Source organism: Nicotiana tomentosiformis, chromosome 1, assembly GCF_000390325.3.
Source record: "Nicotiana tomentosiformis chromosome 1, ASM39032v3, whole genome shotgun sequence".
Lineage (NCBI taxonomy): Eukaryota > Viridiplantae > Streptophyta > Magnoliopsida > Solanales > Solanaceae > Nicotiana > Nicotiana tomentosiformis.
In genome coordinates this window covers 81,478,915-81,498,386 of record NC_090812.1, presented here as the reverse complement: position 1 = coordinate 81,498,386, position 19,472 = coordinate 81,478,915, and the positions used below count along the sequence as shown (strand labels likewise).

The 19,472-nt window shown below is 38.2% G+C and overlaps 1 protein-coding gene across 2 annotated transcripts; it reads right to left on the bottom strand.

Annotated features, from left to right (window-relative positions):
* Positions 1–306: 306 nt before the first annotated feature.
* On the bottom strand, positions 307–10,450 carry LOC104102783 (uncharacterized). Of its 2 annotated transcripts, none has more exons than XM_009610606.4 (11): positions 10,218–10,450; positions 9,634–9,814; positions 9,034–9,108; positions 8,720–8,957; positions 8,508–8,632; positions 1,606–1,639; positions 1,369–1,418; positions 1,115–1,255; positions 941–1,005; positions 773–851; positions 307–684 (listed from the first exon to the last, which is right to left on the bottom strand). In XM_009610606.4, the coding sequence occupies exons 1-11, from the start codon at positions 10,315–10,317 to the stop codon at positions 510–512; spliced, it is 1,263 nt and encodes a 420-aa protein (XP_009608901.1). In that variant the 5' UTR covers positions 10,318–10,450; the 3' UTR covers positions 307–509. The 2 variants fall into 2 exon arrangements, with proteins under 2 accessions (XP_009608901.1, XP_009608902.1); XM_009610607.4 differs by having other exon boundaries at positions 773–845.
* Positions 10,451–19,472: the final 9,022 nt, after the last annotated feature.

The window sequence follows — 19,472 nt, the reverse complement described above, 5'->3', positions numbered from 1 at the left end:
TCTCTAACTTCTATAAAAAAAATAAAATAGAAAGTTTCTGTTGGGGCCGCTTAGGCCCGCTTGGACCCGCTTAGGCCGGGGACCAGCCCACTTAACCCGGGACCGTTAGTTCGTGGTCCCGGTCCCGAGCCGGTTCCAACAATAAGCCCGCAAAGCCCGGGACCGTTTAGGACCGGATCGCATAGGACCGGCCCACTTAGGACCGGGCCCGTGAAGCCCCCAGCCCACTTGCCACCCTTATTCTAAACATAAAAGCTTTGGCTAAAACTTCTAACTTTGAAAAAAATACACTTACAAAAAAAATGATTTTGGATTTGGAGAAGCTTGGTTAAACAGCTATTAGTCACCTGCAATTAGGTGTGCAAGTTATAGCACCATTGTAACAAGAGTAAAAGTTCTTTTTCAACAAGCTAAGAAATTACTGTATGAAAGAGGAAAAAGAATATACTCCGTATTAGACAACAGGACATCAGATGATTACAAACACTTAGCATATTATATGGTAAACTCTAAAGTTCATCATCTGAACTGACAAGGTCTAGTTCTATCATTTTTTCTTTAACCTGCACAGGTTTTTGTCCTGAATTATTCTGCTGCTGCTGCTGCCCCACTTTTGGTTTCTTGTGCTCAAAACTATGACTTGATCTGATTTCACTTAGATTCTTTCTCTTGGTGGAAGATGACCTGGAAAAAAGTAGATAACTCTGTCACCAAAATACATAACATAACATAAGGTCAAAAAATAAACTCTTCTTTATTCCATCTCTTTCACCTTTCGTTTGTCCTATTTCTTGTTTGATCTCGGTCAGTAATAGATTCTTTGGTATTATTTGAGTTCAATTTTCCTGTAACTGAATAGAATAGTAATGAGCAAAAATACTACTATTAAAAATGACTGCTAGATGTAGGAGTACTCAGGTACAAGTACTAAAGTTTTTACCGGTCATTTGACTAAGAAACCTTATTCCTTGAGAATGTATATTGGTGGTCACTTTCCCTGCATTGCTGATCATAAATAAGTGTCAAGTAATGACTATTAACAATGAAGATAACTAATATGCAAGTCAATAATTTTTAAAATTAGAGCTGTCACTACTAAATATTTTGAACAAACCTTAATGCCTTTTTCAAACCATCTACAGACAGTAATTTCAACGGTGCTGCAGACTTTGTAAAGTTTGTCTTGTCAGCTAAAGGGTTAACCATGTAAATTCCTTCTGACTTGAGATGATCTCTGAAACCTGTTCGTAGGTTCCTGAATTTGAAGTCCAACAGCAATTAGAGAGGTTAAAGTAAGTCATGAACAAAAAAAATCCTTTATTCTCAAAGTAAATGCAATATTGAGAGGTTGAGAAGTTAATAACTCACCCCCCTTTGAGTTCAGCCCTTGTTGTACTGGAGTATTTCTCAGATGTTCTCTAAAAGAACAAGTAATAAAAACAGGATAAGTTCTTTCTTTCTTTCTTTGGATAGTAAATCAAGATTCAGTCAAAGAGAATACCCGAGGTTGGGGTGTGTGTGGGGTGGGGTGGGGGTGCCAAAAGACTTAATTTACAAATGTAACACGTATTACAATGTATTTCTGGAGTGGTGTAGATTGGTTACCTGCTTATGGTAGCTGCAATATGTTCCACGCCGCCTGCAAATGTTATTAAAACATAAGTTCTATTACAAGGAGTACAACAAAATTACAGGTTACTACTGGCCTATTCAACATGCAATGATAGGTACAATAATTTTTGGTAAGAAGGATTACCAAAATCCCCTGCATAAGCAGTATGAACTGATTTGTTAAGGGAGCAGAAAACTAAATGCTGTAAAAACATGCTATTTCTTTCCTAAAGTCCAGAAAAAATGCAAATCATGCTCATGAAATTTGCATAAATAGCTCTGGACTGTGTTTCTGATTTGAGCATGAAATCTGCGTAAATAGCTCTGGACTGTGTTTCTGATTTGAATGTATCTCCCTTTTAGGGCAAGCTTTTTATTTCTGTACATAATTTAACCAACCAAAGACAGTAGCCATTTTATATGTATGATTAGCTTCTTTTACGAGATTAAAATTTAGATTCTTGTACCCTTGCCTTGTGAAGGACTACTGATAATTGGCTTAATGTATATGCATATTTTGATATATATCGCCTCACATTTTGCTCATGTCTCGACGATTTGAGATGTTTAATATGATTATTTGTGCTAAATTTTGGTATTTCTATGTGTAGGGATCATTCGGATGCAATTTGGGACGAAAGGGCGCGAATTGGAGCGAAATCGGGACAAAAACGCAAAAAGTGAAATTTGAGGGCCACAGCGAGCGTGGGGCGCTCGCTGTGGCGCAATTTACAGTAGCCAAGAAATTTGAGCGCCAGGGCCAGCGCCCCACGCTGCCCTGGACGCTCAAGACGGGAAAGTGTCCTATTTCGACTGGGACTCGGTTATTTCGACCCCTAGACGCCCCCAACTCATATAAAAGCCAACCTAAACCTATTTTTGAAGGGAGGAGGATGTTTTTGAGAGGAAAACACAAGCACAGAGCCGCCGTGGAGGCCGGAATTCATCAAGTTCCATCTTTCTCCCACCAAACTTAGTAATTTTTATGTTTCTTTGTATGATTTGTTGTTTGGCTACCATGTCTATGTGGAGCTAAACTTCACGTTCTAGGGTTGTGGTTCTTTCATGACTATTGTTATTCGGATATTGATTTTGACTTCTTGATTTATCATATTAGTTTATTTATTCAATCTTGCGCTTAATTATTTAATTGCTTGATCACCAATTGAATATTATCTACGAATCTAGAATTGAACTCGAAAGTGGGAATTCTATATTGCATATAGGATTGAGTAGGGCAAGTTCTTGAACTCGGGCATCGGGGAACGGATTCGTGGTTAGGATAGACATATACCTAATTGCCTTGCTTGGTTGATTTACAGGAATTATAAATGCGTTCTTGTTGATTCTAACTCCATAGACATATAGGCGTTAGGTTAGCTTGAATAGGCAAGTAAGAACTCGACAGATTCTTATGAGCAATATTAACCCTGTCAACCAATAAGCTAGATAAATTAGTCGGTCAATTCAATTGAAGAATACAATAGGATTGTTAGATATCCCATAACCCTAGATCGTTTTCATTATATTGATATCATAAAAATCTGCTCTTTCTCTGTTCAAAGTTCATTATTTATATTTTTTTATTTAATTAGTTTAGAATCAAATATTTTTAGGTTTAATTCTTATTTAGATAATTAGGATAGTCTAATTTAGTTAATAGTTAATCACAAGTCCTCGTGGGTTCGACATCCGACTTTTAGTCACTTTATTACTTGACGACCACGTATACTTGCGTGTGCGTTTGGCTGCAACAAGTTTTTGGCGCCGTTGCCGGGGACTTAGAAATTAGCTATTTTTCTAGATTAGACATTTGTTTTTCTATTCTTTCTTTAGTTTAGTTAGTATTTTGTTTTATTTTTATTTTAGCATGGCACCTTGGAATGAGAATTATTCGAATGATGGTTATTCTTATTTTGATGATCCCTGTCCATATTGCGGAGGACCCCACTGGTGGAAAAATTGTCAGAATGTTCCTGGGAACGAGTTGTGCGCACAATCTCAATCCTTCAAGTGGAATATTTGTAATATGTGTGGTGGTCAAGATAGCCATTGGGATGGTTGTCCTAATTCTTTTCATCCTTCTCAGAGCCCTTATTATGATCTTTCTAACAATGTTTGTGAGTTTGATAGGGGCAATGAAGTGCAGGATATGGAACATGATGCATATATTAGGTATATTATGAGGCAAGTAGCAGAGCAACATGATGAACTCAAAAAAAATATGAAAAGAATGACGGCAACAATCGCAAGAATGAAGGCTAATATGGAAGAATTGAATGAAGAGAGCGAGTTTCAAGAAAAGGAAAATTTTGAAAAAGTGGAGATTTTGAGCCAAACATGGCTAGTGGAACAAGCTGAAAAGTTAGAAATATATGAGGCTCAACGTGAGGAAATTACTGATAGGACGAGACACTTTATAGAAGGAAGAGCTGAACTGGGACAGGAGATTGAAAATTTTGGCACTGATATTCACGACTTGGGAGCTAAATTAATTGCAAAGGTTGATGCGTCTAACGCCCAACAAAATAGTTTTGAGTTGTGTGAAGCTGAAAAGGAGCTTATACGCCAAATTGAGGAGCTAAAAGGAGAGAGTAAATCATTCGTCCATACTTGTATTGATGATGTCCATGTCGAGGAAAGCACTCTAGAGTCATGTGAGGAAGTAAATAATATTATATGTGAAGACTCTAGTGTTTGTACATATGAGGATGTAAAGAGTAATACAATTCTAAAGTTAGGGTGTATTGGTCCCCATTCCATACATTTTTCAAAATTGTGTTTGGATGATGACATGGAAATCGAGTCATCTGAGCCTTTGGAGGAGCCAATGGATGAGGAGCGGGGTGCTTACATTCTTGAATTCGTCGTGCCAGAGAGACAAAATTACATACCTCATCCGAAGGCCAAGAAGTGTAAAACGCGATATTGGTTGCTTGGCCCAATTGAATTTGTCTCACCGCCTTGGGAGCATAATAGAAAGCTTGAAGCCAAATTAGGGGTGCAATTCATAAGTTCGAGGTGGAGGCAAAAAGTAGCTCATGTCGTGCTGCGACGTTAAATTAGGCGCTTGTTGGGAGGCAACCCAGCTTTACTACCTTCTTTTATTTTTGTTTTTATTATATTATTTTTGTAGTGTCTGTTTTTATTTTGTAGGATTATGAGCATAGGAAGAAAGTCATTGGAAAAGTGCAAAAACAAGCTAGATGGTGAGAACTAAGTGTGTGATGCCCGCACAAAGGACCATCCATGGGAGAAATCTGAGTACCCCGTGAGCTGCTATTGCTTCGGCCTTTGGTCTTTCAGGGAGTTTCTTGTCCACCCTTGTTGTTATTTTTACTTTATTTGTGCATTGAGGACACTGCACTCTTTTAAGTGGGGGGTGGAAGATTCTCTATTCTTTCTATAGTATTATATTAGTATATTGTTAGTTTCTTATCTTTTTATTGTTAGCTAGCTTCTTATTTTTAATAGCATAGTTAGTAGAATTAATGGTGTAGTATAGTAGTAGTAGTAATTAAAAAAAGATTAAAAAAAAAAACAGAAAACAATTGAGAAAAAAATTGAAAATTTATTTTTTGGACTTTTCCCGACGATGGATCTCCTAGATAATTTTCTTGAGGGATTAAAGTCTAAACAAAAAAAAAATCCAAAAATATGTTTTTTTTGTAGCAATAATCCCTTGTGGTTTTTCTTTGTGCCTCGGTTCTTTTCCATGGGATGTAGTTTGAACCGGGTAAATTTTTTTCTTTGAGAATAGATTAGAGTTTAGAAAATAAATGGAGGAAGAAATATGAGATTCCTAGGGGCTTTTGACTTGTTTGATAGTAGCGTATTCAGGCTTTGGCATGTGTAGTGCCTTTACTATGTTTTAAAATTGATCATGAATCCTTTATAAATTGGATAGCATGTTTTGTGGCACCTATTTCTCGTTTTCTTGACTTGTGTTCACTTTGCGCTTAATGCTCAATATCTCGTGGCTCCGTGAATATTTACATCTGTTGAGAGTCGGAATGGGGCCATCCTTAGTGAGTCATGTGCCATGTGTGGTGAGATTTTTGTGTAGTCCATGTTTTTGTACTTGTGTCTAGAACTTGCCCGGTATGTGAGTTGAAGCGAAATTTTAGGTGATGCTTGGTTTGAAAAATGATTTTAGGCTTTCTTTGATCTTTTTGAACTTAATTGCTTATCACAATTATTGATATTTTTTTATCCTTTTACCTCTTAAGACACTTTAATTGTGAAATGAGCGCTAAAAAAAGTAAGAAGGGACTAAGTGTGGGGTGGCTTTTGAATGGAACCAATGAAAAGAAGAAAGGTGCACTTGTTTTGTAAAATAATACACCACTAGCGAAAATTGAAAAAAATAGTTGAAAAAAAAAAAAAATTGGAATAAATATAAATGAATAAATTGTTGTCTTGTTCTTGCTAGTGGGTATGAATTAAAGTAGTGCTTAAAGAAAGAGGAAATATTGTTGGGGGTGATATTATTTGTGAAATTGAAGTGGTGTTGAAGAATTTGCGCTTAAGTTATTTGGTAATGTGTTAAAGTGCTTAGGAGGTTGAGTCACTATTCCTAAAATATATCCTACCCGTACCTTAGCCCACATTACAACCATGAAAAAGTCCTAATTGATTTTAGATCGAGCGAGCTTACATTAGTAGAGATTTACATTAAGGGCAAGCCTATGGTACCAATTACATGCATGTGACTTCTTTTGTGAGAGTGAGCGATTTTCGTTGATATATGTGAGCATGAGATTCGAATGTGTGGATTGATTTTACTCTCTTTGCTTTTGTTGTGAGGGCACATGGTTTCAAGAGGGATAGGTAACATTATTAGACTTCTCTAGGATGTTGGATGTTCAAGCCATGAGTGCATTGTGACATTGAGTCGGTTTATGAGGCTAAGATTGTTATGAGCATGTTGTCTTTGTTTGAATATTTTTGAAGTAGGCATAAGTTAAAAGGAAGTGTATGTGATTGCATATGCTAGAGTTTAATTGTTGCTATCAACCATGGTCATTGGTGGAGAGTGCTCAAAGATAGAGTTATTTGTTGGTTGACTCGAGGACGAGCAACGTTTAAGTGTAGGGTGTTGATAATTGGCTTAATGTATGCATATTTTGATATATATCGCCTCACATTTTGCTCATGTCTCGACGATTTGAGATGTTTAATATGATTATTTGTGCTAAATTTTGGTATTTCTATGTGTAGGGATCATTCAGATGCAATTTGGGACGAAAGGGCGCGAATTGGAGCGAAATCGGGACAAAAACGCAAAAAGTAAAATTTGAGGGCCACAGCGAGCGTGGGGCGCTCGCTGTGGCGCAATTTACAATAGCCAAGAAATTTGAGCGCCAGGGCCAGCGCCCCACGCTGCCCTGGACGCTCAAGACGGGAAAGTGTCCTATTTCGACTGGGACTCGGTTATTTCGACCCCTAGACGCCCCCAACTCATATAAAAGCCAACCTAAACCTATTTTTGAAGGGAGGAGGATGTTTTTGAGAGGAAAACACAAGCACAGAGCCGCCGTGGAGGCCGGAATTCATCAAGTTCCATCTTTCTCCCACCAAACTTAGTAATTTTTATGTTTCTTTGTATGATTTGTTGTTTGGCTACCATGTCTATGTGGAGCTAAACTTTTCTAGGGTTGTGGTTCTTTCATGACTATTGTTATTCTGATATTGATTTTGCCTTCTTGATTTATCATATTGGTTTATTTATTCTATCTTGCGCTTAATTATTTAATTGCTTGATCACCAATTGAATACTATCTACGAATCTAGAATTGAACTCGAAAGTGGGAATTCTAGATTGCATATAGGATTGAGTAGAGCAAGTTCTTGAACTCGGGCATCGGGAAACGGATTCGTGGTTAGGATAGACATATACCTAATTGCCTTGCTTGGTTGATTTACAGGAATTATAAATGCGTTCTTGTTGATTCTAACTCCATAGACATATAGGCGTTAGGTTAGCTTGAATAGGCAAGTAAGAACTCGACAGATTCTTATGAGCAATATTAACCCTGTCAACCAATAAGCTAGATAAATTAGTCGGTCAATTCAATTGAAGAATACAATAGGATTGTTAGATATCCCATAACCCTAGATCGTTTTCATTATATTGATATCATAAAAATCTGCTCTTTCTCTGTTCAAAGTTCATTATTTATATTTTTTTATTTAATTAGTTTAGAATCAAATATTTTTAGGTTTAATTCTTATTTAGATAATTAGGATAGTCTAATTTAGTTAATAGTTAATCACAAGTCCTCGTGGGTTCGACATCCGACTTTTAGTCACTTTATTACTTGACGACCACGTATACTTGCGTGTGCGTTTGGCTGCAACAACTACAACATAGGTATGAGACATTGTTAAACTGAACATTCTGTTCTGAGTACTGGCAGAATGGACTAGCAAAAGTATCTACTCAACCCGAATCGAAAAGTACAAACTATCCTCGTTGAAGCAAATCAAAACCAAACAAATAAGAATTGTGATGAGCAGTGGTACTTCATTCTTCTTGTGTAAATGTTGGCGATTACAAAGTTTTCCTGTACAAATTACTATGTTGGAATGACCAGGCAAGATCACCTTCAACCCCCAAGTCTATGAGATCTCTAAAACAATCATCCTAGTGTTTCTGATACAAGGGATTACTTTGGACCTCCCAAAGAAACATCAAATCAAGAGCCAGCCTCCAGAACACAGATGAGACATACATGTCCCCTTGTAAATAAACAAGTAGATAGCGAAACATTTTATGAATATGGATCTTTTGAGCATCTTATTGTATTTTGCAATTCTTTAGTACTTATGCCTGAAGGTATTCAGTCCATTTATGACTATGAGCCCGTAACAACACATAAAATTAGAGATCTTACTTGTTAATGACTAATGTGCATGCCATCCCATCCTTCCTTTTTCCCTTGCAAACTCCATAATCCACAGAAGTGCCTATCTTTAAAATGTGACTGGCTGAATAAACACTCAGAGAAAACCCATTTTCCTGGACAAGGGGCATTGAAGAGGTTTTAGCAACTCACCCTGAAATCTTAACAGAAATGATTTTATTGATAGGCAGTGATAACAATACCGAGTTGTCTTTGCGCACACTGCAATTGAATAGGGAAAAAACTGCACCAGCCTTTTCATTGCAGTTCTTCTGATAAGCATCACCAAAAAGAAAAAGAGAAATAGTTTTTTCATCCAAAGATCCCATTTTCCAGATTGCATAGTTCTTCCCTGTTGAACTTGTTCTTTGTTGCCCCTTCTCAGTTAAAACGCCAACAGTTGCCCAACAACCAGAAAGGGTGTCGCCTGCTAGAGAATTCCTTAAAGATAGGAAAATAAATGATTACATAGTCCACAGAAACTACTCTTAGTAACTCGGTCAGCATCTTAACATACCTTATTGCTGATAACCGGATGAACCTAATATCAGCAAAATGGTTGCTCAGTTCAACAGCTGAAACTAGTTGATTTCTGAGTAAAAGGAAAAGAAAGGAAAAATATTAGTTGCCAGTTCAGTATCTAAACAAAGCATTCATCTGTAATTTGCTTAGCACAGCATTAAGACTGAAGCTACCAGCTAGCTCAAACCAATCAAAATCAAATGTAACTACTACTTCACCAATAACAATCTAATCTGGCCTCCACTTTTAAATTATCGAAATTAAACATACAAGAAACTATGTGGCGTTTCTAACCATATTAACTGCAAGTCACAAGCATCTGATGACCATTTTAAGAAGCCAAAATATTACATTCTCTCAATTGTGACTTCCTCTCATCAGAATTTGAATGTAAAGTAACTTTTATTACAATCATCTGAAAGTGACTAGTCTTGCAGAACATATTGAAATATTAGGAACCCAACACCTTTCAAATTCTAATAGTAGCGGAAAGAGACTGATTATGCATTCTACAGGAAAATGAATAATAATTAGAATGCAGCAAGAACCCATTGGATATGCACCCATAACCATGTCAAAGTCTCAAAGGACATACCCAATTCGCAAACCTGAAAACTTTTCAACCTCAGGATCACTTGACCCCTTGGTATGCTTTGATTTGACAGCTTTTTTGGCAATTTCAGTATCATAATCAAGACAATCCTGAACAGCATCTCTAAAGACAGACATATCTGCCTCCCCCAATCGCTTTGGCGATCCATCATCCGACAAATAATCTGTAAGAAGATACAAACTCAAATCCACAAAAATTCAACAAAAAAGACATCTTCCAATCCAACAGACTTTTATCCAGAAACATCAAATAAAACAACCACAACTTAATTCCAAATCAAGTAAAGTCTAGTATATGCTACTCGCTCAATGAGTGCACCATTTTAGCATTGAAATTGTTTTTGTGACAGAATTTTAACATTAAGGACTAAATCATAAAAATCAAATAATTGTGCAAGTTCAGTCTTTGATGTGAAATAAATAAAATTTGTTTTTCTTGAAAGTTCAGCTCTATTCGGCTCCATTAAATTACAGCAAAAACATATGTATTGAAGAAAACACATGATTATAAAACCCACTATAGGGCATTAGTTGTAATAAACCCCATAACATGTTTTGAACATTTACCTGGGAACTGAGATGAAGGAGAAGCTGGAGGGGTTTCTAAAACCCTATCCGGTAGAGAGAGAAGGAGATCCAGGTCTTCTTGGTGATTTAATTTCGACATTTTTCTGAGAAACTGAGGATTGAAGTTTGGGAATTAGGATAGGGTTTTGTTTCCTTATTACACTGTCTCTTTCTTTTGGGATCTTTGGTTGAAGTTGGAGGGAGATTGAAAGTGCATGGCGGGAAGCTAATTGATAGTGGGCTAACAAATAAGAAAGGATGCAGATGGGCTGGGCTAGGACTTTAGAGATTGAGTAGAAATGACACTAGGTACCCACTCTAATGAGCTGCTATTTAAAAATTAGCCAAACTGTCATGAATTTCAGTTTTCTAGTTCAATTTTTCAGGACACAAATGTCCTGAAATTTAAGATTTTTAGTTCAAATTTTCAAAAAAAAAAAATATTGATTAATCTCTAAATAACAGCCTTAAAAATAATTGTTTGTACACTTCTCCCTTTTTAGGATGGGTAGATTCATATATCCAATATTTTTGGGTAATTTTCAAATTATCAAATTCTGGCATAAATTCGGACACCAATTCATTAATTCTTTGAATTTATATACTTAGCAAAGCAATTACATAAAAAAATACTGTGAGCCATAAATTTTATATTAAAATTTTTTAGTAGATTGTTCAAAAGATTAAATTAAAAAAACTACTTTCAAATAGTAAGTGTCATATGCATGTGTTTTATACTAATGTGAGTGTATTGTGAGCACCTAATTTTTTATCGTGCTTTGAATATTTCTCGCTCCCATCTTCCCACACTTTGTCCCCATTCCACTTTCTCTTGTCCTCCACGCTTGCCCTCATGCTTGTCCCCCCACTCTTTATTCCACTTCACTTTCCCTTGTCCTCCATGTTGGTCCCCCACTCACAACCCCCCACATGACCCTAATTCAAGAAAAACGGACAGAACCCCCGAAATCCATCCAAAAAAGACCCCAAACCAGTCCTTGTTTTCTGCTAAAAAAATAAATGCAGCAAAAACAACTCTATAAAAACTAACCAAAACGTCACCAAAAAATCAGGAAAAAGATAACGAAAATGACCCCTTTAAACCAGCTCATAAGCTCCACTAATTCGAGCTAAAAACTCCATGAAAGAGACAATCACATAATACCTATAAAACTTCACTGTTCCAGCCGCAAAACGGGGCGAAAAACTCCACTAAAACAACCCTGTTTTCAACTTGAGACCAACCTTTAAGCTCACTACTAAACAGCCTTGTCACCACCACTCAAACCTCCAAAATCAGTGTGAAAATCAGCCTGAAACCACAGTCCGAACTTAGTTGATCTAAGTCCGTCCGGGATTGCCGATTCCGATTCGAGTTTCTAGTTCCTAGCGTCGTTTGAGGATTACTGTTTGTGAGCTTCTTCTTCACTGTACCTGCTGGAAATTTCAGCAATAAAGGTCAAATCTCTTGTTCTACTATTTTTGTTCTGGCATAAATATATTATTTTAATGTTCTTAATGTTTATTTTAGTCGGATCAAATATTACTGTGATTATGTTATAATTCTATCTTCATTATCATGTGAATGATGTTTGAGTTAATGTTTGCGGATGATGTGGTTACGAGATTCTTGCTCAAATTGCTGAATATTGTTCTTGGTATCTTTATGTGGAAATGGGAGTTCACGTGAGGATTTGCTACGCTGGTTTCTTCGTTACAATTGTTCCTCTTTTTATAGCTTTAGATTTCTTCTGTAGGTATAAAGTTAAGTGCTAAATAGATTAGTTGAATAAGATTTGTTCAAAATTAAAGGGTTTAGTGCCATATTAATGGGTCATGTTTAGACTTAAAACAATAATAATTGGACTTGACAGTAATTATAGATGAAACTGTTTCAATAAAGTGGATAGGAAAATTTGCTTTCTTTCTTCTTGGATGATAACGCGAAATGATCTTTATTTAAGTTTAATTGGGTCTACCTATAGCTAGCTCATATAACTAAATTACTTCACCTTTCTCACAATATTATTCTATAACTTTAGTCTTACAATAAAATTGATGTAATTAAAAATAAATCTTAATAATCGCTAGTATTCTTTAGGCGCATATTAATAAATAAATTATTGTGATTGTGTACACGTTCGCGTGACATAGTTATGATTTTCAAAAATTAAAATTGAAGTATGCGTTAGCGCAACTTTGGGCAAAACAATCTTAGTATAATAAAATGTTATTAATTGTGTACACGTACGCGAGACATGATTTTGGCACAATAAACAAAACGGATTCACACAAGTGATTCGTTTCAAAGATAATTTCATATTTTAATAATTAAAAGCGGATAGATAAAATATGAAAACTAATAAATCACAGTTTATCCAAAATTAATTCAAGTCAAGTTGTAGTCAATAAAGCGGCCGTGCTAGAACCACGGGACTCGGAGAATGCCTTACACCTTCTTCCTGGTCAACAGAATTCCTTACCCTGACTTTATTTTGCAGACCAATAATAAAAGAGTCAAATCTTCCTTTGACTAGGAATTCAAACAAAAGGTGACTTGGAACACCCAAAAAATTAATTCCAAGTGGCGACTTTGTAAATAAAATAATCCCTATTTAAGTTTGTCACTTTAATTGGAAAAACTCTTTAACCCACCATCCATAACACACATTATCATTTTGGGGGGCATAAAAGGGGTGTGACAGCTCTGGCGATTTTGCTGGGGATATTCAAGAATTCGAGCTTGTACATTAACTTTATTTGGCTTTATTAAATTTTGTATATATTGTAATTTATTTGGGCCTAATATGTTACTTGTCGAGTTTTTACCGTTTTGATATTGTTGAACTGTACATATAAATTGTATCTTCTCTCGCATCCCTCTGAGTCTTCTCATAATTAGTTATGTTGTGTTTACCTAGGAGCATTACAAAATTTATGTCTTGAGATAAAGCCAGTTAGCTTACCAGCTTCTGGTGAAGGATTTAGTCACATGTGTTTAGGCGGGAGAACCGTTAGCTAGCCTGTGCTGTTCTACTACTGGTGACGCTTGACGCTCCTCGGCTCGGGTTGTCCGCCCGGATAAGCTAGGTATAGATACCATCTCCTTTAGAATTTACAAACTTAGAAGAACAATCCACAAGCAATGAATATCCCTAGTAGGCTACGCTTTATTTGCATCATGTACATTTGACTTAGCAGTGCTCGACACAGAGGTCGAGTTCTGTTTTAGGACAGGTTTTGTTGAGACCATTATGTCATGTTACGTGCTACTTGTTGCATTATTTGGGAGGTTTGCATGTCGACTGACTTTAGCATATATCAGTTGAACGAAAAGAGAAAAAATGATGTGGTTTAGTGCATATGGTTTTTAAAGATTAATTTTCATAAAAAAAAAACAAAATAAGAACATAGTCGATTTTACCGAACTACGCAGGTCTGATTCTCACCAGGATGTGAGATACGTAGGCAAACCTCATCGGTTCCGGCCCCAATTTTCAAAAAAAAAAAATACTAAATCCCAAAATATTTTTTTATAGTCCCACGGTTTAGCTTTTATTTATTTATTTATTTATATTCTTTTATAGAGTCAAAACCCTAGAAATTGGAATTTTTATGTGTCAATAATATGTTTGATCAAAGCCTAACCCCGTGTCTGGGTAGACAGGTATACCATGAGTGGGGAAAGAGGTAAGTCTGAAAAGAGGCCCAGATTAGAAGGGATACCAGATTTTCTGATTGTCGATCAGATACTACAGTTGTTGTGGGATTGGTGGAGATACTTTAAGGAATATGAGCGAAATTAGATAAAGAAATACTTGGGATATTTGGTTCACATGATTACGATAAAGCCCAGTAGGGATGTGATTGAAGCTTTGATTCCGCACTGGAATCCTGAAAATAATGTGTTCCATTTTACCGACTGTGAAATGACTCCGACCTTGGAGGAAATCTCCCATTTCCAGGGGTGGGGTCGCAATCTTCGCCGCCAAAGGCCCATAGTACCAAAAAATATGAACGAGGGTAGGTTTTTGAAACTTTTGAACATAAATTACGGACAATATAAAGGTCTAGGAGGCAAATGGGTTAAGTTGGGCTTTTTGTTTCAGTTGTATGGCCTAGAATGCAATTTCAAAAGGAATATGGGAAAATTGAAATCAAAGGAAGATAAGGAAACATGGAAGGTACATAGAAGGTTTGCATTTATGGTCACTTTTTGGGGGCGTGTAGTTTTCCCGAAAAGAGAGGGACACATTGACATCTGCTTGGCAGGTGTAGTTGAGGCTCTGACCTCAGAAGGGGGATATTATACTTTGGTCCCTATGACTCTTTCTTGCATTTTTCGTGCTTTAACTAGATGTAAAATGGGCGCGCGAAACTTTGATGGTTGCAACATTTTGTTACAGATATGGTTTTTGGAGTATTTCTATCGTCATCCTACGATCACTAATTTTAGTGAGCTATGGCCCAATCATACTTATGATCACCAGAAAAGAATTTACGAATGTGACTTACCAGAGGGGATTGGCGCCTGGAAAGAACTACTTCTTACTCTCTCTGCCAAACGGATCACTTGGAACTATGATTGGTTCTCCTCTAAAGAGGTCATTTGTGAGTCTGCATACCATTCTTATTTGGTACTCATAGGATTGGATGGTGTTCAGTCTTATGCTCCACTTCGGGTAATGCGCCAATTTGCACGACTACAGGAGGTGCCACCAACACGAGATATGAGCAAGTTCTGTTATGATTTTGGTAAAGATCAACCTCATGACGAAGAAGAAATTATAAAAATTTGGTATGCAAGTAAAGTCTCGGAGTTGACTGATATGGTAGAAGACCGAGATCATGGTGAGGTGATCCTTGAATATATTACCTGGTTTCACGACCCTTCGTCGCTTAGAGATAGGCCTGAAGGATCCAACAGGATGAGAAATGATCAAAGAGCTATAGAAAGGTTAAAAGAAGAATTGGAGCATTCCCGGATGACCATATCTAAACAACAAACCCAACTGCAAGCCGGAGTCGCTCAGATTCGTTTAAATATTGAGAAATATTATCAATCGGCCTTACGGGGAATAGATAAAGATCTAAAGCATGCTAAAAATGAGGCGGCCCGCTTAGAAGAAGAATTGGCAAGCACTATTGGTTTAGTTATAAGAGTTTAGGCAAATAAAAATGCTGAAATGCATAAGCTGCAAGAAGACTTGAGTATCATTAAAGAGGATGCGCACCAACAACAATTGGAGTTTGATCAGCAGAGAGAGCAGTTTGAAAGAGAAAGGGCCCATTGGATACGCTCAAAGTGTCAGTTTCTTGCACAATTGGAAGAAATGAAAAGGTATAAGAGAGGTCATCAACATGCAGATTTTGAGGTAGAGCGGCGCCAGTGGATGATTGAGAGAGTTGTGCTAAACCGCCGTATTGAAGAATACGAGGGACGCGAGACTGAGATGGGTAACGCCCTCAACACTACCCAGATATGGTTGCAGAATTGTCATGTGAATATGGGGCAAGCTAGAAAGCAAGTACTTCAATTGGCAGAGAAAGCAGCATATATTCATGACGATCATCGTCATCTAAACAATGAGAAAGTTGGTCAACATGTACGTGCCCTCGTTCCACAATTGCCGGGAGTATTTCAGAATTTGTACGAGATGTTGGGGGGAGAGTGGAGGCCAATGGATGCAGACCATTGATGATATCAGTTTAAGAAAGAATGCCATTGAAGATTAAAGTTTTAGTGCAGTCAATTAGTTTTTAGTTTCATTTTTCATTTGTCGTATTTGTAATTTTATATTTGTCGCATTTTCAGTCATATTTATGTCTTTAGAGTCAATTTGAATAATAATAATATAAAAAAATAAATCAAAATTGTTCTCATTCCCTGAACTACGTAATGATCTGATTCATGCGGCGACATGATACGTAGGCAACCCACAAAAGGTTCGATCAAAATATTTTTCAATGATTCTAAGATGAGGGATCAAAATGAGGCGTGAGTAAAAAAAAAAGAGAAGAAAATAAGAGCGTCAATAAGAAGCAACCTAATAAGCCGGAATGAAACATGAAGCCTCCAAAAGCATGTTAGAAATAGTGACAATGATAGGAGCATGGCACATTATGTGTGATTCATATCTATAAAATGCTTAACCCTAACACATTTGTTGTCTCTTACGCTAGTAAGCTTAAGGTGGTTGGTTTGTGGTGAAGCTGGCAACACATAATTACTTCACTAGATCTAAGGGAGTAGTAGTAATGGCCAACGATGATGAGATCAAGCTGATCAGTGATGACCCCCAGGGTTAATCAGTTGAACAAGAGTCGGAGGAAATAAGAAAATTGAGACAACAATTGTTCGATGTATATCAAGCTTGGGTGTCTGGTCAGCCTCTACCCCGTGGTCCCTCAGAGGGAACTTCCACCGTACCCCTGGCTACTCAACCACCGCTCCATGCAACGAGCAACCACATCCTACCACTAGGGTATGTGCCAAACTACAACCTCCATATTGCTCCTGGTACCTCTAATGTGCGACCTCCAGTCGCACCGATCAGGAACACTCCTCTAGTCATGTCTGGCGCACAGGCATACACAATCCCGCCTCCACCTCCTGTGACGAGGCCAATCAACGAGCCACCATCTCATTCTTATGATGGCCAATACTACTCTCCAAATATGGCTTTCGGGGTCTCGGCTCCATATAATCAGACTCCTCAGTACCAGTCACCAGTGGAAAATGAAAAGCTTGCCAAGACGGTTGAGCCGGATGAGATGGCCAGGAAAATGAAAAGTCAAGAACAAAACATAAAGAATACACAGGGAATAGGGGGTCACATAAGTGTTTCGTTCAGTGATCTATGCATGTTCCCTCACATCCATTTGCCACCAAGGTTCAAGACCCCAAAATTCGAGAAGTATGATGGATACGACGACCCTATCGCCCATTTGAAAAGGTACTGCAACCAGCCGAGGGGTGCAGGTGGAAAAGAAGAATTACTGATGGCTTATTTTGGGGAAAGTCTTGTGGGGGTAGCCTCCAAATGATTCATTGACCAAGATATCTCTCACTGGCATGTTTGGGACGACATGGCCCAAGCCTTCGTCAAACAATTTCAATACAATATAGATATTGCGCCGGATCGTAATTCCCTGTCCAATATGAAGAAAAAGCCGACTAAAAGCTTTAGGGAGTATGCAATCAAGTGGAGGGAGCAAGCAGCTAGAGTTAAGCCACCCATGGATAACCACGAGTTGATCACTGTTTTTCTAGAGGCCCAAGAGCCTGATTACTTTTAAAACATGATGTCCGTAATGGGTAGACCTTTTGCGGAAGCGATCAAAATAGGAGAAATGGTCGAAAATGGCCTCAAGACTGGCAAAATTGTAAGTCAAGCTGCTCTCAAAGCCACCACCCAAGCTATCCAAAATGGGTCGGGAAGTTTGGCAACTAGAAAGAAGAGAGATGAAGGGTCCATGATGACTTCGGGATCCAGGAAAGTTCAAAGAGGGGCATCGCACCCTTATGTGCAAGTTCAGCAGGGGTAATCCAGCTACCCTCAACATTACTATCCCCCGCCAATTCCTTAGTACTCTGTGGGACCGCCACAATATACAGTGTTTAATGCTCAATCATATGCTCATCCTCCCAATCAACAGGTACGGGCACCAGCTCCAAGATTCCCCCGACCTCAACAGCAAAATTTTCGGGCACCCTATAATGCTCGTCCTAGGCAGGATTATGGTCGAGAGCAGAGGCCGGTGGAAAAATTTACTCCATTGGCTGAATCATACTCTAGTCTGTTCTAGAAGTTGAAGCAGATGGGCGTGATTGGACCCATCGCTCCCCACCATATGCATCCCGATTCACACGGATTTCAAGCAAATGCTAGATGTGAATATCATTCAGGTGCTCTGGGGCATAGCACTGATGACTGTTGGACCTTGAAAAGAGCCATAAAAAGACTCATTGTTGAAAAATTGATTGTAGTCACGAATGGCGAGGACCCTCCTAATGTGACCAATAACCCGTTGCCAGTACATAATGATGTTCATTTTGTGGGAATGATTGGCCGAGATCATGAATACAAGCTGGTTGGTCGAGCAGAAATGACAGTGGTAACGATTCAAGAGGGAACCAAACTGGAAGTAAGTCCAAGCCTAGATGCACTGTTGATTGTGAAAGGCGCCCAGAGCTCAGAGAGGGCAACTTTATTTGTTCCAAAAATCTTGAGGTTGGAAGTTTGCTCCAATGTTCCAAACCCAACGTTATACGTCCTTGGAGGTCACCCCATCACAAAGCAGAATCAGGGCGATACGATGGGTATAATAGAACCGATCATAATCAAGCCTGCCACACAAACCCGTGTAGCAAATACGAAAACCGTCCCCTGGAACTACAACAAAACTGTACTAACCTACAAAGGCAAGGAAATCATAGAAGAAGTGGGGGAAACTGGAGGTTTGACTCGATCAAGGAGGTGTTACTCTCCAAAAGAGTTGAGGAAGGCTAAGCAAATCAGAAAATGTCAAATGCCAATAAAGAAACCGGTTACTAAAGAAGAGGTGGAGGAGTTTTTGAAAAAGATGAAAGTTCAGGATTACTCAATCATTGACCAGCTGAGAAAGACTCCTGCCCAAATCTCTCTGTTATCTCTGCTCATACACTCAGGAGAGCATGCCCGTGTACTAATCAAAATCCTGAATGAGGCATATGTCTTAGAGAATACCACCGTGTATCAGTTAGAGAAGATGGCCAATAGATTTTTTGAGGTGAACAAAATTTCCTTTTACTGAAGATGAACTTCCCGAGGAGGGATCCGGTCACAATAGGGCTTTGCACTTGATTGTCAAATGTGAGGGGCATTATGTGAAGCGAGTCATGGTTGATGGAGGCTCAAGTGTAGATGTATGCCCCCTCTCTACCTTGCAAAGTATGAAGATCAATACAGACAGGATCCGGCCCAGCAATGTTCGCATCCGGGCTTTTGATGGCTCAGCGAGAGATACCATTGGGGAGATCAACCTCACCATGATGATTAGGCCTGTTGATTTTGAAATTGTCCTCCAAGTAGTGGATATGGAAACTTTTTATAACTTTCTTCTTGGAAGGCCATGGATCCATACGGCCCGAACTGTGGCATCCACCTTGCATCAGATGCTCAAATTCGAGCACGACATACAAGAAATTATTGTTCACGGAGAAGACGAGTCATCCATTTATAAAGACCCGTTAATCCCATGTATTGAGGCCAA